This window comes from Sturnira hondurensis, unplaced genomic scaffold, assembly GCF_014824575.4.
Source record: "Sturnira hondurensis isolate 20B ecotype Veracruz unplaced genomic scaffold, ASM1482457v3 Scaffold0008761, whole genome shotgun sequence".
Lineage (NCBI taxonomy): Eukaryota > Metazoa > Chordata > Mammalia > Chiroptera > Phyllostomidae > Sturnira > Sturnira hondurensis.
In genome coordinates, this window is record NW_028081392.1 from 4,325,065 (window position 1) to 4,348,563 (window position 23,499).

Here is a 23,499-nt window from a genome sequence, read left to right on the forward strand (position 1 = left end):
AGGCCAGGAGAGAGCATCTTGAGGGGCAGCTTCCCCCTCCAGTCCACGTCTGACATCCCCACTCCCACCCAAGGATGCCGCTGCCATGCCCTGTCCGCAGTCGCTGAATGTCACTGCTCCCTCTTCCTCCAGATCAGGGTAGAGACAGCTTCTGAGACATCCCCCACCCCAAAACTGCCGCGATCGTCCGAGGGCGCAAGGCCCAGTCGGAGGAAGAAGTTTGGGGCCCACAACAGCGGGAGGGGGGCGCACTGGCGAGGACCGCACCTCACAGTCCCAGCCCTGGCGAGCACACTCCCCGCCCCAAACGGCCCAGGCGTTCCCATCCTCTCGCGGACACCGGCATCCCCGCCCTCCCCCGAGGGCGGTGAGAGGAGCCCCCCAGGGCGGAGGCAGGTACCCCTGGGGCGGGGACTGGGGCGGGCGGGGTCCAGGCTGCGCCCCCGGCCGGGCCGGGCGGGCTAGCTGGCGGCGCGGGGGGAGCGGGGCTGGGCGGCGCTGCCTCGGGCTCTGTGCGCTGCAGCCCGGAGACGAGGAGGAGGAGGCGGAGGAGGAGAAGGAGGCGGCGGCGGTGGGTCCCGGGCGGGGGGAGCGCGGCGCTGCGGACCCGGGCGGCTGGCAAAGGACGAGGCGGAGGCTGAGGAAGGCAGCGGGGAGACCCAGGCTGCAGCAACAAAGGGCAGCAAACGATTGGCCGGGCTGCAGGCGAGGTTAGCCGGGGACCAGGGTGGCTGGAGGCAGCGGCGAACGGTGCACGTGCTTGCAGACACGGGCGAGTGTGGAGCCGGGGGGTGCACGCCCGGCGGGTAGGTGCTTGCTCCCCCTCGGCATGGGATGGTAAGGAGGCTGCAGCGACATCGCTCTGCCTGCATTCAGCCTGGGGCTTGCAGGTTAGAGGGTGTGTGGGGGGTAAGGATGCGAGCCAGGGGGCGGGCGACTAGTCGCCCGGGACGGGACGGGGTAGGGTGGAGGAGGGGGCGGGATGGAACGCTCCGGGCGGCGCGCCCGTCCGCGCGCTCCACCACAGGAGCTGACGATTGAGAACCTCGAATTTTAACTTCGCGTGCCCGCCCGCGCGCGCCCGCCCGCGCCCACCCCTAAATCCTGCGGCCGCCGCCAGCGATCAGCTCTCACACAAACTTTAGCTGCGGGGTAGGGGGTTTGGGGTTGAGTGGGGGAGGGGAGAGGGAAAAGGCCCTCTGATTGGCGTTGTCTTGCAGCCAATAAGGCTAAGTGCCTTTCCTGCGAGTAGACCCAATCTGTTTCTAGAGGCAGAGGGGGCGGGTAAGTGGAAGTAGAGGTGGCGTGGTGTCTGGGAGAGAAAAAAGGCTGGGCCAATACGTGCCCAGAAGAGGCGGGCCCAGAGGTCCGTGGATTGGTACTGGTTGTGAACCCTCCCCCGGGGTGGTGCCGGAGGTGGGGATGCTGGGTCGAAGGGTGGGTCTGTGCGGAGGCGAGATGACTGGCAGGAACCTGCCCCAATGGGCTGCAGAATGGCTAGTGCGTGGGTGACGGACAGACCTGTAGGCCAACGAGTGGCCCTAAGTGTCGGCAACCTTGTCCAATAGAACAGCGCAGGGGTGGGGCCACGGCCCGGGTTTAATGAGACTCCATTGGGCTGTAATCAGTGTCATGTCGGATTCATGTCAACGACAACAACAGGGGGACACAAAATGGCGGCGGCTTAGCTCCTACCCCTGGCGGCGGCGGCAGCGGTGGCGGAGGCGACGGCACCTCCTCCAGGCGGCAGCCGCGGCTTCTTTCTCAGGCAGCGACAGCAGCCCCGGCAGGCGCGGTGGCGGTGGCGTGCAGCCAGGTCTGTCACCCACTCCGTGTGTTCCCAGGGGGTGGAGACTGAGCGGGAGGGGGCCGGAAGGAGGGGGAAGAAGGGTACTTCTTATGCCCCTCCCACAGGCCTGTGCGCGAGGGTCACCGCGGGGCCGCTTGGGGTCAGGCTGCCCCTGAGCGTGACGGTAGGGGGCGGGGGAAAGGGGAGGGAGAACAGTCCCCGCCCCTCAGCAGGGCCTCCCGGGCAAGGGGCGGGGCTCTAGCCTGGAGTGGGCGTGGTAATATCGAATGGGGGTGGGCCTTGGGTGGTCCGTAGGCGGGGGCTTGGAGGGGTTTTCTGAGTGGGAGTGACTTGGTAGGAACCGCGGGGGCGGTGGGGAGGGGTGCGGGTGCCTAGTGCTTGGGAAGGACTGGTGAGGGAGTGGTTGGGAGGGGAAAGTGGAGGTGTGCAAGCAGGTGCAGAAGGGAGAGTATGGAGAAATGCAGTGTGGGAGGTGTGGAAGGGAGACCGAGGGCTATTATGTGAGGGCAGGTGAAATGATGCGGAAGGGTGAGATTGCAGCCATCTGAGGCCAAAGCAAAAGTGGGTTTGGGTGTGGTGGATGAGTAGAGTTGAGAAAGCAACGCAAAATAGACACTGGATTGGGAGAAGTATTGAGGGAATGTAAAGAGCCGGTACAGTTGCTGTGGTGGGCAGGTGTCGGAATGAATTGGCATGTTGGAATAGAAAAGTTTACTAGCTTTGGGGTATATGAAGCATTAAAAAAAACATGGCAGGGTGGTATGGATATGCTTGGGAGAATCTCAGAAAGATGGTATGACAGCAGAGCTGACATAAATGTGAAGGGGGGCTACTTAAAACTTGTAAAATATACTTTTGGCAGAAAATCTCATGGGGATGGGGGATTCAGGAGGGTGAGAACAGGCAGAAGTGTGAAGAAAGACGAGTGAGGTTGGGCAGTAGGTCTGGGTGAATGTAATTTGGGGGACTGCATCAGGAGTGAGGATGGGGCAAAGAAAGGTGTTAGTTTGGGAGACGGGGTTGTTCGATAGGCTGGATTTCTTGGGTGAAACCTGAGCTGGAGTCTTGAAGGTAGGGCAGGAGAAGAGGAGCAGGGTGTCTGTCTCAGGAAGACTTTGGTATAGCAGAGTGCAAGGAGTGCTGGGAGACTGTGGGTAAAGGCAGAGGAGGGGCTACAAATCCCTGGTGGAGTTTAAACCGGGCAGTTGGGAGTGGGTTTTGGGATATGCTAAAGAAGCCAATGAACCAGGTATGTTTGGGGTGGAGGTACCAGGAAATTCAAGGTAAAGAGTATATGAAGACTCTTTCATTATGGATAGGAGGTGGAAATAGCATGTAGGAATTAGTAATGGTGGGATAGAGTTAGTTCTGTGGCACTCAAAAAATGTGTATGTGTGTTTGTGTGTGTTGTTGGTTTGTTTTTGGTGTGACTATAAGTAAAGTGGACTCTTTCTGTCTTATTTGTGTACCCTAGATTTTCTGGGATAGCTCTGAGATAAAACAGCCCATTCTTTTGCTACTGATAAGTTCTTCACACATGTATCAAAATGAATTAGGACAGTCTTTATATGTTTTTAAGAAGGAAAGATTAACATTACATATTTCACTAAAGGTTATGCTTCTTACCTGTGAACTTCTGCTTAGGGTTGAAAGCTGGGGGTGCTGAAGGGATGGTTAAAAAGAAAAGAAAAGATAGAGACAGGAAGGTTTTTAACATTCAAAGAGGAACTTAGGGGAATGACTGGCTGGTCAGTAGAAGTTTGCTTACCAGCCATACCTAAGCCTCAGAGTAGAGTGGATATTGTGTCATTGCCGTTATACCAAATGTTTCTCTCACGCTGTTTGTGAAGATAAGGTGGAAACTGTCAGATGTGAGGCATAACGTGAAGGAAAGCAAAATACAGTGAGTATTGGAAGATGGTTGAGAAAGTTTGATAAATAATTTTAATGTACTTCAGAAACTTTCATGGTCTTTCTTATACTGGTTAGAAGGAGATTTAACTAACCTGGTTTTGTTAAATGCCAGGATTCCTAACAGATGACTTTTCAGTCTTTTAGATAGTTCTTTGCAAAATACCTTCAGTTTTCCTGTATACAGATGCCTGTATTAGTATAAAGTGAGAAAAAAGGAAATTGTTTTATGAAAGTAGGAATGTGTGAGCTGTAGAGGTGATTAATTTGCTTGCAGAATAGTAAATGGTACATGATGGGAGAAATGTGATGAAGGGAAATTTCTTCCTTATAATGCTTGAATTTGCATTTCCAAAGCACCTTCAAGCATCTTTTTATAGGACTCTCGCAGTCCTGTACAACTTTTGTATTATCCATTCCACTGTTGCTAGATGTTTGAGTTTTTCCTGGTTTGGGGAAATTGTGAACAAAGCAGCTATGAGCGTTCCCATACTGGTCATCTGGTGCACATGTGTACGTGTTTTTCTAAGTTATACACCTAGGAGTTGAAATTGTTGGTTCATAGGTAGGGGGACCATTTATCATGGCTTAAGCCTGTTGTCCTAATGTAACCGCTAATATAACATCAATTCTCAAAAATATCTAGATTTGAATGCTGCGTTGTATGGTCTCCCTAGTCACAAGGTTATGCATGTTTTCAGTTTTACTAGGTACCAGTAAAACTTTTCTGAAGTGTTGTATCAGGTTATATTCCCTCCAATAATATATGAGAGTTCACATTGCCTCTTGTCCTCTCCAACTCTGTCTTGTTCGCTTTTCAAATTAGCCGATCTGGTAAACTTTGTATCTGTCTGATTAATTATCAAGTGGAGCAGCTTTTCATGTATTTGTTGGCTATTTGAATTTCTTCATTTGTAAAGTTCCTGTTCAAGTCTGTCTATTTTTTAAAAATCAGGCCGTGTGTCTTTTATTGCTATTTAGAAATTCATTATTTACTCTGGAAGCTAATCCTTTGTCATGGGTGTATGTTGCAAAATGCCTTCTTCCATTCTGTAGTTCGCCTTTTCACTCTCTTTACAGTGTCTTTAAATGAACCGGAGTTCTTAATTTTAATGGAGTCAAATTTATTGGTCTTTTCTTTATGGTTAGTGCTTTTTGTGTCTTGTTTTAAGACTTTTCCTACCCTCAGGTCAAGTAGAGATATTCTGTGCAGCATTATCTTTTAAAACCTTTATTGACCTTAAAAGATGTGTGATTGTGAGTAAAATATACTCTTCTTGACTCCATCCTCACCTTTATAAATCTATTTTTGTTTTTCCTCACTTTCTTCTTTTTTCCGTTTTGATTTTTTTTTACTTCTCCACAAATATAACTAAGAGCTACGTGCTGACTTCTCCTGTCTCTTAGGAGAAAATGGTCACATAGACAACTTCAGCCAGATTAGATTTTACAGGTCTCCAGCTGACTTTTTTGCCCTTTTTCCTTTTATGAGCTAGCATTTTATTGTGTTCCTGCTATGTGTCTGTCACCATCCTTGGTTCTTTCATATTTGTTATCTCAAGTATTCCTCTTAAACAGTTCTGCAAAAACAGATGGGAAAACTGAGACTTAGATTGCTTAAGTAACATGTCTGATACCCACAGTTTAGGTAGATAACAAAGTGAGGACTTAATCCCTGAACCCTCTGGATACCTCCCATCATAGCACACGTCCTTATGGAATAAGATTGCAGAAGCCTATTTGATAACACCCCAAAATGATGAGACCCTGGCTGGGTAGCTCAGTTGGTTAGACCATCATCCTGATATGTCAAGGTTTGATCCCCCAGTCAGGGCACATATAAGAAGCAACCAGTGAGTGCATAAATAAGTAGAACAACAAATTGATGTTTTTTCTCTCTCTCTCTCTCTTTTCCTTCCTCTCTCTAAAAAACGAAAACAGAACGAAAGTGATGAAAATAGTTTTACTTTTAGTGTAACATGTCCTAATTAAAGCACACAGAAATAATTATGTATTGTAAAATTGGATAAAATTACTGACTTGTGTTTAAAAAAAGTAAATTTAAAATGGGCACAGTTAGTGTAGACAGTGGACCTCAAGGGATCCTCTTGGATGGGCAAGACAGTTTCTGAAAGCCCTTGAAATTGTCTGCAAATGTCTAGATGTACATGTGTCCATTTAAAAAATAGATCTATAATTTTTTGAGAGTCTCAAAGGGAACTCTATTTTGTTTCCAAGCTGTACTGGTTATCCTGTTTGAAGACGTCTGTGATAAAGTTAAATAATCTGTGTTTCTAAGATAATCTTTCACAAATTTGGATGTTAGATTTTTTTCTTAATATAGTGTTCTCAGTCCTTGTCACTAAAACCCAGCTGAAGCTAATTGGTGATGAAGAAGAAATCTAGGGTTGAACGGGAATTTTTTAAAGGCCAAAGGAAAAAAAGACACTGTAAATTTAGTTGATTATTTAAGTGAAAGTGCTTAGTTATAATATCATCATTACTAATCAGTGTATCCTGGCTCCAAAGGCCTGATGACTTCAAATGACTTTTCATCTTGCTTCTAAAATCCTCTGTTTTACCAGGGATCAGATTTCCTGTGAGGTTCCTAACAGTGTGATTAAACTTTAGAGACAACCTATTGAGCACTTAAATGCAGGGGTGACTATGCAGACCTAATTCATGGCCTTCACCAGGAGATTTGGCACATGTCTGTACTAATTTATGATGATGATATTGAAACTAATCTTTGCTAGGGATTATAGAAGCCATAATAGTTTATTGATGGTTCAGTTATTGTTTGTTGAAGCAGATTTACACAATTATAGTTTAATGACATAACAAGGATATTGTCAACTAGGAAAGCATGACATGAAAAATTAAACTTCCAATTAATATGATATGTATTAGTTGAAATGATAATTTTCATGGTGATTTAGCCTTTTGGAAATCCTTGGAAAACATTATTAGCTTATGAATTAAAAAACTCTGTTAATGAGTAGTGAGAAAGAATTTAGCATTATTCTAAAAAGATAGGGAATTAAGAATTCAATCTAGCTAACATTTGTTGAGTGCTTATTCTGGGCTTGCTGCTGAGTTAGACTTACAAGTTGAACCAGTTTGATGTTTGAAGAGATGAAATAACTGGTTGCTTTTGTTTGTTCCTTCGGTTATCCTTTCCTCTAGCCTATGCTGGGTGCGTCCTGGACCCAGAGTGATTCAAACGTTCAGCAGTGTGTGCAATGTGCGTGCAGGTGCACTCTTGTAACTCCATCATGTCCTACTGTGTCACTGCTCCCGCAGTGGCTTTTTATCACTTCATCCATTGTGTTCACAAGTCTCAGCCTAGCTTTTGTCACAGCCAACTTTGTTTCTTACTCACCTGTAACACATACCCTTGCTAGGCATGCACATAAGACTTAGTGTCCCTCTGTCTGACAGCTCATTCTCAGCTTCTGTGCTTTCTAGATTCCCTTCATTCATTCACTGATTCATTCATTTAACAAGTAGGAAATGAACCCTTCTTACGTTCAAGTTGTGGTCCTGGGAGATCTTGGGACATAGAAAGATGAATCAAACAATCCTTTTTAAAAGAATTTTATTTAGTCTAGTAAGGGCGATGAGGTCAGTACACAAATAAGCATACTACAAAGCAGGAAATAAATGCCAAAATATTGAGAAAGCTAAAAGCTTCCTATTAAAGAACACGAGGGCTTTGAAGAAGGTGGTGTCTGCGTTGGTCCATGAAGGATTTGAATGTGGGTGAAGAGACCAGGCAGTGATCCAAGTTCTGCTTTGTCTTTCAGGGTCCAGTTTAAGTCCTATCTGTCCAAGGGGTGCTCTCCTCATCCACACTGGCAAGGTAGGGTCACAGTTTTTTCCAGACTTTTTTCCTTCTGTAATCAGAAGGAAACTTTTCTTTAAAATAAATTTTATGGAGAAGCTGTAGATAGAACAGGTAAGGCGGAGGTGCTTTGTTTGGTGCAGGGGTGGTGGGTGGTGGCCCTCGTGTTAACCCACACCCGCACATTCTCACAGGAGATCCTGGGGTCCCAGTTTTAAAACCAGTGGAGAGAGAGGAAGAGTATAGGTTTTAACATCTGAATCACAATCCTTCAGTAGTGTCTGGTGTCCGTTTTTCTTTTGCAAAACAATGCTACCCCACAGGCTTATTTTAATTCTTTTGCAAAACAATGCTACCCTACAGGGTTATTTTAAGGTTTATTGATAATATATGGAAAGTAACTGGTCCACAATACTTGTACGAAAATAGTTGGTATTAGAATTTATTGCTTTTTGAGAAGTAACTTTTTGAGGCAAAATTCATATAACATAAAACTAACCACTTCAAAGTGAACAATTCAGTGACATTTAGTATATTCACAGTGTTTTGTGACCACCACCTCTATTTAGTTCCAAAACATTTTCATCAATCCAAGATAAACACTTCCCCCTCTCCCACAGGCTCCACTAATCCATGTTCTATTTATGGATGTATCTCTTCTGGGTGCATCATATAAGTAGAATTAAATGGTACATAACCTTTTGCCCTGGCTGGTGTAGCTCAGTGTATTGAGCGCGGTCCTGAGAACCACGCGATCGCGGTTTGATTCCCAGTCAAGGCACATGCCTGGGTTGCAGGCCACTTCCCAGCAGGCGACGGATGAGAGGCAACCATTCATTGATATTTCTCTCCCTCTGTCCTTCCCTTCCTTTCTAAAGATAAATAAAGAAAATATTTTAAAAAATGGTACATAACCTTTTGCGTCCGGCTTCTTTCATGATGTGTTTTTGAGGTTCATCCACATTATAGCATGTATTATTCCTTTATTATGACTGAGTAATATTCCATTTTTCCTTGGATATATCTCCTTATCCAAGGATATATATTATTATTCCTTTTTATGACCGAATAATATTCCAGTGGATGGATATATATCACATTTTGTTGACCCTTGCTTCTCTTGGTGGACATTTGGGTTGTTTTGACTTTTTAGCTGTTGTGAATAGTGCTGTCATGAATGTGTGTACTTTTACTATTTGGGTACCTGTTTTCATTTCTTTGGGTTATATACCTAGACCTGGAATTGTGGGGTCATATGTTAATTTTATGTTTAATTTTTTGGAGAGTCATAAGACAGTGCTTAGTTGTGTCTCATCCCCATAGCAGGTACTGTGGTACTGCACTCCAGAAGAACATCTCCAGGGGTATGTGTTGGTTGTTTTGACCAGTATTTATAGCCTTACCTCTCAGTTGATGTGTTCTGGACCTCAAGCAATAATTTTAGGGAAAATAGATGAATCTAGGACCTGAAAGTTAACAGGTATCACTGTATGGGTGTTTGATATTGTCAGACAGCAGGTATTTGTTGGGCGAGGATGCTGTTTTGAGTAACTGCCAGTAATCTGTACTGGGTGGTTATAGGAGCAATTAATGTCTCTTTCCTTAAGCCGTGTATGTTCTGTTTCAGAAGATACTGTTAAGATTTGTGACTCCTCACTCAGTTACATAATAGGCTATGAAAGAATCCAGGAGCATATAAAAGTGAGAGCTAAAAATAACTTTTAGTAAGTACAACTTGGGATGACAAAAAAGTAGACTCTTATTAATCTTTATTTTTTCTACCACTGTTTTTGGCTCATCCATAATCTCATGACTCGAGTGTTATGACATTGGCTTGAACAACACATAGCTTTAGTAAAAGCTTGGAGGAAGCTTCACATAATATTTGTGATCCAGGGTATTTTGACTCTTCTTATGCTGACATGAATATCTCTGAATAGTGTTGGTATTTATATAATACTAATGAAGCCCAAAAGCTCAGTGTTGGACTAAGCGTTTCTCTAGATCTGTTTAGGGTGGTTTCTAATGAGTGGTGTAAATAGTGTTTTATTATAAGGCTGTATGATACAACCATATAATTTACTGATATTATTAGGTTGTTAAAAGTAAAATGACTCACATCCTCAGAAGATAGAATAATTTCATCTGATGATGTAGTATGAGTCCCCAGTATTAATTTGGAATGATTCCCTCCCTTTTTGATAGCCTTTTGGTAAACTTTCAGGTTTTCGTAGAAAAATGAAAGGAGAATGATGATTTCTAGGGTTGTACTGGTAGAATATCCTTTCTCCATATGAAACAGAACCTAGTGCTCTGAAAAGGGAAGCGTGTGGATGATTCCAAATCAGGAGGAAAAAAAGTGTTTCTGTTTGTCTTGTGAATGAATTATGTATTTTCTTTCCTGTAGATTTGTCTTTCTAGTTAGATAGTGCTTAGGCCAAAATTAAATTGGTGTTCAATCTCTTCTCTTAGGGTACACCAATTTACAGTGGAGCCAGTGGAGTCAGAAACAAACCAGCCTAAGATTAAAAAACTTCCGGTGGATAGTATACAAGTGGATAATATACATGTGTTTAGTTGAGAATTGGCTACAGCTTCAGAAAAGAGACTTTTCTGATTTTGCTCCTCTCTTAACTAGCTATGTGTGTATTAAAAGACACTGATTCTGCTTGTAGCAGAGAGCTGCTGAGTTACATCTGCTTCTGCCTAATTAGCTCTGTTAGTTGGTGTCAGATGAGAGCTAATTTTGAGATTAAATTGAGGAGTGGGGTGTGTGCCTGCGCCTGGGGGAGGGGAAAGGAGAATCTAAGGTTGCTTGGTTTTGTATAAGCAACCATGCAGTTATTCACGGTGTTGTTTTAAACTTATTCGCAGTGTTTGCCTTTACAGTAAAAGTGATCACTGTCCTGTCATGGAAATTTGTGTGTCCTTTTCTAAGGCTCAGCTGTAGGTCAGTCGGTACCTGGATGCCAGGTGACCTTTGGGACAAATAGTGAAAATTGCCTGGGAAAGTTAGTACTGACTTTTAAACAATGTTTGATCCCCACCTCCATCCCTCCCCACTCCAGATAAAATGTTATACCTGCCTGACTATTTGAGTAATAGCAGGATATTTTTTTCCCTTGGTGAGATTCTTTCCTAGACTATCGCAAACTGATTTCTAATATTTGGAGAGCAGGTCTGGCCTTAGGAACAGAATTTACCTTTTTAGTCACTTGCTTTGGGGCTTCATTTCCTTTCCCAAATTCCCTGTTCTTAATTATGCTTTAGTAATTGGAAGAGTTAATATATCACCAAAGGTAGTGTATCGGGCCAAAAAGTTTGTTTAGTTTTTTCTATGAAATAAAAGACTTATCTTTCATTCTCACCAGTAACTTCATTGATTTGGGTATTTTGAGTGTGTAGGCTATCTCCTGCTATTGGCTTCTAATGGGTAGAGGCCAGGGGTGTTGCTAAGCATCTTCCAATGCATAAGACAGCCCCCAGCAAAGGATTATTTGACTGAAATGTCAGTAATACCAAGAGACTTTGCAAACCACTTTCAACACATTTGATCAGTCACAGCACCTTCTCCATACACTGCACAAGTCTTTTATTTTGCATTTCAATTGCATTTTTACCTTACTTGAAGCAATAAAGTATAATGTGCTGAAAATGTTGTGTGTTTTCTTCCATCTTCAGTAGTAAAATGGTTGCACAAAAATTCACTAATTTTGATAAGTTTTTTTTTTAAATGCACGCTGATATGACAGCTGGTACAATACAATCTAACAAAATTGTTTTGGATGAAGTTAAAGACAACTAAGCACTACTAGAGCCATTGTTCAGAAAAAACTAAATTGACCTGTTGGTCAACCCAATACTAATAAACTCATTGTAGCTGAGTATACTGAAGAGTTGTGGAGAGCCATAGTTGGTTGCTGAACTTAAGGGATGTCCTTGTGCCCAAATTAACATTTACTTTTTTTTCTTTTGGCAGATTTTCCTGGAGATCTGGACAATCTTCTTTTTCTGTCATGGACTATTAAATCATTAGGAGTTCCAATTCTGGTATTTTCCCTTATTATATTTTTCTATAAAATGTCAGTCTTACTGAAATGTTTTGGTAATGGATATGAATGATTCTTTTGATTGTGGGTAAGGATTGTGGTAACAGCTTGTCATGAAGGTGTAGTCTAGGTATTTGTTAGCTATGCTCCGTGTTTTGTTTCAATGTGTGTTCATTTGCTTTTGCAACCACGATGCCTGAAAGCAACTTTGCAGTATTGAATACTTTTCTGTGATCTCTCTTCCTGCTTCCTCCATTTGTATTTTTGTACAAATTATTGTAGTTGATTCATACTGAATTAATGACGAAAGATAAAAATAATTACTGGGACACAGTATAATGTCTTCTGATGAAATTTTGCCCCAAACCATTTTACTTTGGAAAGATCAGCTTCCTGTTCTAAGCTTTCTAGTACAGAATGATTCTGGTGTTTTTCTGTGAAAATGGTTACACTGTGATTTCATTCCTAGACATACCATGTTCTAAGTCTATGATTTATATCATGGCACAGAGGGACATGCTTATTGTATTTGCAGATAGACACAGATGACAGAATCAAACAAAACAATCTTTAACAACCTTGGAAGATAGATTCAAACTGACAAAATGAACTTGAACTGCAATAAAATTTAAGTCTCAGCATTTAAATTTGCAAAAGGAAAGGAATGGAAAGTCTCAGCTCGACAGCATTTTTGAAAGCAGATTTAGGGTTTTTAGCTGGACCGCATGCTCCGCGTGGCCAGTTGTATGGCAGGCCTGTTAAGAAAGTCCCTGGAACCTTGGATTGTATTTATAGTTGGATAATGCCCGGGCTGCCAGATTTAAAGATGGGCATGAGCCACTAGTAGCAGTAAAGAAAGAGGTGTTCGGAAGCCATGTGGTGTGTCGAAGTAAGTGGTAAGGAACTGGGATGTGCATGGTCTAAAGTGCGGCTGGAGGTAGGATGGGTTGCGATTGTAGTGGTTTTCAGAAGATACCTGTATTCTAATATTTGAAGGCCTGTCATATTAAAGAATAATAAGAATTCTTGAGATTGTTCTATAGGAACTAGGATTACTGGGTAGAAATTAGAGGGAGGCAGATTATGGCTTCTTTGAATAAGAAATATATTACAATTTGAGCTGTCCAGTAGTGGAGTGAGCTACCTGAAAAAGTGACAAATTCTCAGTCAGTGGAAGTATTTTGAGACTTCATGGCCTGTCTGTTGGAGATACTAAACAAGGGATCTTACTGGATAAGTGAAGGTTGGGCCGATTGACCTCTGACAGTCCCTTCAGCCACAAGTTTCTGAGTCAGAGGGGAAGAAATGAAGTGAACCTACAGTTTACTGAGTGCGAGGAGGACAGTCCTTTCTAAATGGCGGCTTCCAAGCTGACTGATTAATATTGGTCAGCGGCCCAGTTGTTTTTCAGCAATAGAGTCTTTGCAAACAGATGTTGTATTTTTCAGGATATCTGGCTAAAGTTTTGAAGAAAGCAGTAATTTTCTTTTTAAGGTACATTAAATCTTAGAAATAACCAGAGAAGACTTTAATTTTATATTTTATGAGACATTTTTCAGTGTGTAGACATCACATTTGATGGAAGCGATGATTGTATATCAAATATTAGGTACTGTGTTCACTTATTTTTCTCAATAATTCTGTGAGGGATATGTTATTATTACCCTACAGATGAAGTGACTGCAACTTAAATCACTTACCCAGGGTTTCTTTCTTAGGCACTGGTAGAGCCGGCTTCCACTCCATTAGTCTGAGGGCGGAGGAAGAACCGGCTAGAGCAGGCAACTGTAGCTCAGTAAAGATGGTGCTGGACTCAGAGTGATGGCGTTTGAACCTTAAGTCGATGACTGACTGTTACCTTGAGTGGATTCTATCTTACCCTCAGCCTCAGTCTCCCTGTACTGTTGTCGTGGAGATAAATGATAAGTTAAATGTGAGCACGGTCTTAAACCTTAAACTATAAAAAGAGTTAAGGTGTGGATGTTATCAGTGCAGAAGCAAATTTAGAGCCCAGATTTGACCCCACTCCTGGGCCAGGCGCTCTTTGCAGGTATCCTTAAGGCGAGATGAGAAGTCCAGGATGGTTCTTGTGTACACCAAGCGGCTCTCACAGAGCAGTACCACTGTCTGCCTGGAATCAGATTTGTGTGAACCTTCCATGTACTGAGTTTCATGAGTTAACTGGGTAGTAAGGTACCTAAAATGCTACATTATTTAAAAGGTAGAGGGTTATGTTCCTATATTCATTTCAGTTTTCCGACCTGTGGGTTAGAAAGTGTCACAGACTCTTTAAAGGGGTGGGAGGGTATGACTCTATAGAAGTGGCTAGATGGGAAATTTTCTTACCTGCAAAGCTTGAGAAATATCTACTTGAAATAGAAGAATCAGTATTATTGTTCTTTTTTTAGATTTGAGATTTCTTAAAGTAAGTTTAAGTTACTTCCACCAGATTTTTTGTATCATAGACTTATTCTTGATATTGATTTTATGTTTATGATAGACATATATTTTGAACCACTTTCATATAATTTTATTTCAATAAAGGTTATCTGTTAAACGTATAACTTACTTGTGATCTTTTGAATTCCCTATAAGTGACCTCATGTAAATAACAAGTGAAAAGTCCTTTAAAAAGTTCTTTCTCAGACTGAGACCCAATTTCTGGTTGGAAAATATTGTCAGTGAGAGTTGGTTACATAATACTTTCCTGTCATTACTTCTGGGGTCATTTTGCATTGGAAACAGTAATACTGAAGAGTCTTTTTATTTATTTTTAGAAGTCCCTTTATTAAGAGCCTTCTCCCCTTTTTATCCTTCAAGGTCTTGATTTCCTACTTAAAGATGTTCTTCGCCCAAATACAGTCTTTCCCGTTGGTCAAATAAGACAACTATCAACGTTGCCTGTTGTGTCTCTTTTTAATCTCTTAAGGATGGATGTTCGTTTGTAAGATGTTGCTTATTCTGTTCTGGAATACTCTACCCATTCGTTGAATTGTGAATGACTTTTAAATGTGCAAGTTCTGTTAAATACAAGGAGAACCTCTATGGGTAACTTTTGTATTGAAGAAGTCATTTGTCAATCATGGTAAAACTTGCAAACCCACTTTATACAGAGTGGATTCTTGAAGCTATACAGAAAATTAAAAAGCAAAAGCAAAGGCCCTCCGAGGAGAGAATCTGCCATGCAGTCAGTACTTCCCATGGGTTGGATAAGAAGACGGTCTCTGAGCAGCTGGAGCTCAGTGTTCAGGATGGCTCAGTTCTCAAAGTCACCAACAAAGGCCTTGCCTCCTATAAGGACCCAGACAACCCTGGGCGCTTTTCATCAATTAAACCAGGCACTTTTCCTAAGTCAACCAAGGGGTCCAGAGGGACGTGTAATGATCTCCGCAATGTGGATTGGAACAAACTTTTAAGGAGAGCAATTGAAGGACTTGAGGAGCCAAATGGCTCCTCCCTGAAGAACATAGAGAAGTATCTCAGAAGTCAAAATGATCTCACAGGCACCACCAACAACCCAGCCTTTCAGCAGCGGCTGCGACTGGGGGCCAAACGTGCAGTGAACAATGGGAGGTTACTGAAAGACGGACCGCAGTACAGGGTCAATTATGGGAGCTCAGATGGCAAAGGGGCTCCCAAATACTCCAGTGCTTTCCCATCCTCGCTTCCACCTGTCAGCCTTCTACCCCATGAGAAAGACCAGGTAAGTGAGGAGAGAATGTTCATGCATTCTACATGTTGCCCATTTGACTTGTGCAGTTTCAGTTAAATTTTATGTGGACAAAAGTTCTGAGTAAAGTTTGATCAAATCAAATGTTTTTACCTTAGAGCAGGCTTTTATATTTTAGAATGTGTATATTGTTTTATACTATAAAGTATTTTATTTTATTTTACAATGTATTGAGGGCTTCCTCATTGTTTGACGAAGAACTTAATGTGGTGATTATGTGATTTCTTTTTTAAACTCGAGTTGCTTACATGCTGACTGGCGAGTGTGTGAAGTGGTCAGGATAGATAGCTTTGATCTTCCACCCTCAAGGCAGGACCATAAGTGTTTTTAAAAGTGTAAGGAAGGCTCTTGTATGTTTTTCTTTTTAATTATTTATTATTTATCTTCATTTTCAGCTTTATTGAGGTATAGTGTATATTTTCCTCTTTATTATTATTTTCAGTGGAGAATTTATAGACTAATTATTTTAATACTGATAGCCTATGCATTCCTGTAATTGTTTTAATATGTGACATAAGTCCTGCCTGTTTAATTTGAAGTCATTTATTATTGCCTACTTCTCAGAGGGTGTTTATTTTGAAATTGAATGTTTATTTTGTCTCATAATGTTTCTTTTCTTATGCTCTTTGACTTCTCTGGGCCTTATGTAATTTCTGGAGTACTTACACATATACGGCAATTTCCCCTTAAGTTAAGCTACTGAAAGTATGGTCCAAACTACAAGCAAAGTAGAGCAACAGCAAATTTTTTATAATAATCCAGATCCTTAGTTTTGGGGCTTGTTGTCTGTCCTTTGGGCAAGTGGATACACTTATATGAGTTAATCACTCATATAAGTATCATTAATCATGTATCATTAATCACTGTTGATAGAAAGGGTGGTTGAAATATTAACTACATCTTTTTAAGTGATAGAAACAAATGTATGGAAAGTTGTACTGATGGCATACTTTTCTCTTTGGATACTGCCAGCCTTTAAGGTAGACCCTGCTTCCCTCAGTGGTTTACGCTGATAGGAACCCAGCTCGAGAAACTGCGTAGGACCAGGTGGTTTGCCTTCCCATGGACTAATCTGAACCCTAGCACTTACATCTTAACTTCATTTTTATTTTATCAATTTTCCTCAATATTTATTTTATCCTTTGGTAGTATTTGTGTTTGTGTAAGCAACTCCCAAGTCTTTGTGAGAGAATAGGGGCATAACTAAAGAAGTTAACCTATGAAAATTTCTTTTTAATAACATTTGTTTAAAAAAAATGCGGCAAGTGACTTAAATCCTATTTCCTGTATCTGACACAACCACACTAAGCACTTCTGTTTCTCATTAAATATTTTTATAAAACCTTACAACATTAGGAAATTCCTCAAGGGAGTGTAGAGCCATTTCTTGATGGATTTGAATATCTTTGTTTTTAAAATATATACATTACCCTAAGGTATATTAAGGTTTTACAGTGATCAGGTGTGTGCACTAATTCAGGCAGCTTTAGGCAATTTGATAGTATGCTTCAATAATTTTGTGATCTAGGGGATATTTTTACTCCTGATAGAGGAGCCAGTACACATTTTCCACAGTTCCTTTCCTGTCCTTCTCTTTCACCTTGCCCACCATTTCTTGCTAACCTTATCATATTTTTTTCTTACAGCATCTGTAGCAAAGTATTTTTAGTCTAAAGGAAAATTCATCTCTGAAAGTGTCTTGGATTGAGAACAGTGTAATTTATTGCTTAGCATGCAATTGTTACTGCTCTTTTTGTGATGCTGATCTTTAAATCGTCCAGTTAGCACCATCACATAACAGGAAAAGCTGAGAAAATGTATCCTAGAATTTTTGCTTGATGAATTTTGGAGATCAGTTGTATTGAATAATTATAATCTAGTTCTTAAGAATAACAATAAATGAAAATGAGGTTAAGTCATTTTGGCTACAATGTATTATGCTGTTTGTATTGTGTATTATGATAGCACTTTTCCTTAATAAACTGTAATCAAAATTACACCATAATATATTGTTCTTTGAGATTGCAAGTGGTAAATAGTTGAAAACCATGCAAACTTGCTAAGTAAATGAAATAAAAATTCTTAACCTGGTTCCATGAATGAGTGTGGGGAAGGTATACCACAAACCTCCTGAAATCAAACAGTTATGTGTATCCACATGTTTTTCTAGGGTCAAGGTCTAAAGTTTTTATCAGATTCCCAAAGGGATCCAAGGTGTTAAATAGCCAGTGTGAACATTTTCTTGTACTGTAGAAAATATTTTGAATTTCTTACTCTAAAACCATAATATGCTAATGATTATCTTGCTTTGGCTGCTGAACTTGGATCTGTATTGGTTGGTTGTACTGTAGTTTCTTGTATACAGGACTTTAACATATTTGAAAGACAAATTGTCATTGTTTTGTGCTAGAAGTCTAGAGTTTGAATTGTGGGAGGACATTTATGGTACAAATAGCAGCTGTTTGTACAGAGGCGTAATCTCAGTTACAATTCAGTCAACTGATGTCTTTAAAAGAAGCTGTTACTTGGCTGAGCAGTTTCATTTAACTGTAAAAAAGAATAAAAAATAGTAAAAAAACCCACCTAACATTTCTTAAGGTTTAAATGCTGGTACTATTCTGAGTGCCTTATATTTATTATCTCCTTATCACAATAACTGTTAGGGCTGTAGATTATTGTCCTTACTTTACAGATGAAAAACTGAGGCTGAAAGCCTGAGTAATTTGTCCAAGGTCAGTCACTTAAAGAGCTGGTGAGCAGTAAAGCCAAGATTCTAATGAGAGTCTGTCTCCAGCCCTCTTTACCGCTGGGCTGTTTACTGGTCCACAGCAGTGACTTTTCACTAACAGTAAAAGTACAGATTCTTAGAAGCAGTTTTCCCTGAACAAATAGATTTCTGGCATTTTAAATTTGGTAGCTGCAAGGAGCCTATTACAGTTTTTAAAGCACATATTATTTATAATAGCAATATGGGAAAGCAGTAGGGAAAATAGTAAATCTATGTCTAATTAGATTTAACATCATCATCATTCCTATGCATGACTGCTAGGAAGAATACAATGCAAGTTAAAATAGAAGGCTGCTTTCCTTTCTGAAATGTAATTGCACATCTTCTGATAGAGAATTCAAATTGGATATTACCACACTGGCTTCTTAGCAGGACTTCTTTGTATTTATTTAAGAAAGCTCTCTTTGGTGAGGTGATATAGAAATGAATTAAACCACTGAAGATAACACTCTATCTTCGACTTCGTGAGGGAACTCCTGAAGGATAGTATTAGTGTTTCTCATTAAAAGTGGTAAAGCTCAATTAGGTCAGATTATTAGGACTTTGGAAAGTCAAATATTCTAAGAGAGACTTTGTAGTTATCACCACAGATTTTGTAGCATTAAGATTTCATTTGAACATTTGGGCCTTAGCATTTTTAGAAAATCGACCTTAGTTCAACTTTAAACAGATTCCTTGGTATTTCACTTTATTGGGAATAGCTTCCTAAAATTTATTTCATGTCAAATCTTGGTATGTTTCTAGTATAGTACTTATTAAATGGGACCTTTCATTCTAGACTATGCAGGAAAAAGGGAGATACTTCTAATATCAAGTAGGGCATGTGATTGTTTTTTAAAGAAATGTAATGACTTTTTACAAAAACATTCAAATATAGTTACAAGAACAATGACCCTGTCAATATGAAGAAAAGATGAGTTTAAGAAGAAGCTCAGATGATCAGAGGTGAGGCTAAGAAACGAGCGTGTTTCATTTTTTGTGATCTTGGCTTATTCAGTTGTTTATTCTAGTTGTCCCCACCCTTTTTAGTGAGTTCTTTTATTACAGTTTTTGGCAGTATTATTAGTACGAAGTATTTCCGTAAGTAGAAGATGAATGTCATCGTGCATCAGTTTCTTGTGTTGTAGAAATGTCATAAATTAAAGTTTAGATTTTCCTTCCTTCACTTTTCTCCATTCGTCCTCTAATCTCTCATCCCATTATCCTTGCCCTGGAGAGAAGCTCCTTATCTCTCTCTGGGACTTCTCCAGCTGCCTGTACCCGCTGCAGCACCATTCACTTGTCCACACTGTTCTTTGGGAGGGCAGAGGCTTCCCGGAGGCTCTCAGCCCTAAGGGGAATTGTTCCTAGTTTCAGACAACTCTGCATCTTTTTGGCAGAAATGTGTGTATTTTTTACCTGCTAATTATGTAGAGTTCAAATGTCCTCCTCTCAGTTGTCCTTAGTTTTCCTTTGAATCGGTGTCCTTTGTGTTGCAGATGTCACATTTCTCAGAGAATGCTTAGCTAAGTGTATTCCACTGAAAGTTGGATAAAGCCCTGAATGTTACAAAATATATTCTTCCATATGACCTGAATTTTGGAATTGGTATGGATGAAAGTCAGTTTTAGAATGACCAAAGTCAGAAACGTATTATGATGTGAATGAATAGGTGAATCAAATGCTTGCTGTTCCAGGGTGAGGGAAGGAAAAAGTCTGTAGTTCATGTTGCTAATTAATTTTCTGAAGTTCCTGAAAATTAGCAGAGTATCTGAGGATAACTTTTGTGAGCAGATAGTAGTAGTTGAGGCATTGTTGAGAGAGCCCTAGGGTTGTCTCAGACTAGTTAGTTGAGTCAGCGAAAGATAGAGTGAAGAGTAAATGAGTCTTTCTGTTGCGCTCTGGGGCATGACAGCTCGTTCCACTTTAGGGCTTTTATCAAGATGGGACTTGCCTAGAGTTCTAATGAAATAGGCTTCAGGTAAACTAGAAACATAATGTTAGAGGGTTTTGACTCTTAAAATGAGTGTTAATATTCCTTTTTACTCTTCGGATCTTAGATGTATTTGATACTGTAATTGCATTTTCTGCAACATGGAATCCTGACATGAATGATCAGTCTGCTCTCTGATTTCCTAATGGTATTTCCGTGCAAGCATTAAGGATGCAAGGGTGTGGTTTCTTGACTAACTTCAGATATTTTCAGCAGTTTTCAGGAATTTACTGTTGTATTCCATATACATATTGGATTACTACAGCTACATTAGTCATACTTTCAGTTAGAGCTAAGGAAAGCTGTACTGTATAACTTTGAAGTTATGTAACAGTTAAGTGCTATTTGCTAGTTTGTTCTAATTGTGTTTTGAGTGGCAAAGATATTTATCCTTTCCTTTCTAACTTTAGTTGATAAATAGAGCGTTTTAATGTTTCTTAGAGTGAAAAAGGGTATTTATTTTATGTATTCCATCTTTGTATCATGATAATGTATGAAGGATACATAAGAAAATGTGATTGTTTTACCATTGCAATAGCAAACTTAGCTTTAAAATTTGTGACTTTTTGTTTTGTTTATAAACTTAATTTTCTTGGCCTCTACATTAAACTACAGTAGATTTCATGAAACTATTTTCTTTAGTTGCACCAATATTTAAAATGTGAATTTGCATCTCCACAGATACTTTGATCTCTCCAATCTATTAATGTTTCTAAGTACATAAACATCAATTAGCTCACTAAATTAAAGTCAGCAAATGAATCAGCCATGTAATTTGTGGCAAGCTGAGTTAGCAGAGCCATGAGGAAAGTATGTTTTATTTGTGTGTGGGTGTTCTTATCTTATTGTCTTTAGGTGAGTGGGGGGCACGGGGTGGGCATTATACATGTAAGACAAGGACGTATGCAGTGCACTTGGTGAAATGCTAACCACTGTTGTTATGTTTCTGCTTGGGACAGGGCTGCTTTCCCAGAGCTTCCCCAGGAGCTCCAAATGTGTACTACTGTTGTTCGTTTCATAAGTGAACCTTTAATTAGCAGGATGTTAATGTAGACTGTAACTGTTTGGGTTTGCTTTGTGAAAGGTAATATTTTGAAAAATCTGCAAAATGCACTATGTAGGCAAAGTTCTAGAGTGAATGCAATTAGATTTAAACTGTGAGGCTGGGCTCTACAAAGCTATAAAATAAATACTAATCAATGGTCTAAGTAAAATCCAGGAAGGATTTGTGTTAATTTGACAAATGGGTTTAGAATTCTTTAGTCATTATTTTTTAGAAACCAGCTTTGTTCATACATCCTTTCTCTAATTTGCCTCACTTTTGATCTTTGATAAAACCAGCTGCAATTTTGTTTCATTAACAAACTTAACTGGTTAACAGATGTTTGTTTTGGCTTGATTGTGTCCTTTCTATTAAAAACAGCATAGTGCACACAGAAACCATGCTGGGCCTTTTCCTGTCTGAGGTTAGACAGGCGTTTTAGAAGAGCAACTTAATTTTATTTACAAGTTCAATTTCTCTGCCTCTGTACTATTATTGTAGGTGTATTGTTGCTATATATGCACATATTTTAGTTCTTGTTCCCCCTGTCAGGGAGGTCTTTTGTTCTTAATCCTCCATCTGTTAGTCCAGTAGATTCCTTCCCCCCCCCCCCCCCCCGCCCCTGCCCCCACACAGTTTTTTAGCATTGCAAAATCTTAGCATCCAGGGAAAAGGTATTGCAAAAAAGGTAATTGAGATATCAATGACTCTTCCACAGTTCTAGGGAGGGAATGGGACCAGCCTGCTGAATTTAGATAATTTCTTCCATCTTCTTTGATGTCAGTAAGCTACCATATGGAGAGCAATGAGGCCTACAGGAAAGGGGTGAGCTGTGGTCTGGGCTGCCTGTGATACTCAGAGTGATGTGGGCTGGGCGCCAGAGGCGGCACATAAATGTTTCTGTACTAGTTTCTGATCCGGCTGGTCGTGCTTTTTGCCCATGGTTTATGGCCATGCTGTGACCCTCTCAGATCATGAAAGGGAGTGATGAAGTTCAAAAAACAAAGATATTATGTGAGGTAAGAGGAACAATAGTAAGAGAAGCAAAAAATGCCCAGATTAAATATCAGTATTAAGAACATCAAATGATGATTCCTATTTGATATTTGATCAACTTGTTCCCCAAACTGGTATTTTAATACCATGTAGAAGCTTCTACCTTATAATCAAAACCCATCCCTAGCTGTTGAGCTTTGAGATGTGAGTAAAGCAGCCCAAACGGGATCTGCTAGTAGACGAGTGTGGACTGTTTGAAGGACATAAGCTCTTTCATGTAGTTAGAGTACTGGCAAGATGCGCGGAGAGTGGGAAAGGCAGGCAGTGGAAGGAGCCAGGAAGATACTTCCCCTTTAACGTTGTAATTTATGAGATTGTAATACTTCCGAAAAGTTGAAAGAGTAGTTCAATAAGTGCTGTATTTCTTTTACCTAGATTTACTAGTTGTTAACATTTTGTTGCATTTGTTCTCTTCCCTGTGTGTATGCTTTCATATGGGTATTTACACACATACATAAACATACTCATGTTTTGTGGCTGAACTATTTGAAATCACAGAGCAAGCATAATAATATTAAGATATCATGATATTAAGTTGTAATAATAACTGTATATGAGATCTGTCCATAAAGTATCCAGCCATGTAATATGAAAAATAGAGACATTTATTGAAGAAGATACAAGACACAAGAAACATGGTACATGGGACAGTGGTGCCTCAGTCCCCTTCAAAGTAGGCACTTTGGGACCTCACACAGTTCTCCCAATTGCCATCAGCTGCCCCATCACATTTTCCTGAATCTCCTTGAAGGTCTGAAATCTCTTACTTTTCAAAGGTGATTTTAATTTTGGGAAAAGCCAGAAGTCGCAGGGCGCTGCCATATCTGGCTGTAGGAAGGCTGAGTCACCTGGGTGGTTGGATATTTTGCACAAAAACTCTGCATGAGATGTGATGCATGAGTGGGCACATAATCGTGATGAAGGTGCCAATCACCAGTTGCCCATGGTTATGGCCTTTTGAATCATCTGAGTAGTTTCCATGGAGGAATGTTCAAGCTTAACAGAAAATTTGATGCAGATGCATTGCTCTACTCGCTCAGTCATTTTGAATGTCACAGCCACACAGTGCACAAGCTCACTCAACATGGCATTGACCTCCCCCACTGACTAGGACAGTGAAGTCATCATTTTTCACACATCCACATTTCAGTCCACTCTCCTTGGCTGCCAGGTTACCCAGTGTTGCACAAACTGTTCTTGTTATATTAGTAATGGCTGGACTTTTTCCAGACAGACTTTGGAACATTCTCTGGTATAACCACAATACTATTATCTCATGTAAGAAATTCAACAGTGA

The 23,499-nt window shown here is 40.6% G+C and overlaps 1 protein-coding gene across 9 annotated transcripts in view; it reads left to right on the forward strand.

Annotated features, from left to right (window-relative positions):
- Window positions 1–326: 326 nt before the first annotated feature.
- KAT6B (lysine acetyltransferase 6B) overlaps window positions 327–23,499 on the forward strand; it is a 190,055-nt gene continuing 166,882 nt past the window's right edge. For 5 of the 9 annotated variants that reach the window (XM_037055970.1, XM_037055974.1, XM_037055975.1 and 2 more), the window contains exons 1-3: window positions 1,609–1,816; window positions 11,545–11,615; window positions 14,435–15,317. In XM_037055970.1, coding sequence (XP_036911865.1) covers window positions 14,697–15,317 — 621 coding nt within the window. In that variant the 5' untranslated portion in view covers window positions 1,609–1,816; window positions 11,545–11,615; window positions 14,435–14,696. Of the gene's footprint in view, window positions 397–600; window positions 711–1,608; window positions 1,817–7,527; window positions 7,584–11,544; window positions 11,616–14,434; window positions 15,318–23,499 lie in introns of those variants that run through there. The other 4 variants (XM_037055972.1, XM_037055973.1, XM_037055971.1 and 1 more) reach the window with 4 other exon arrangements.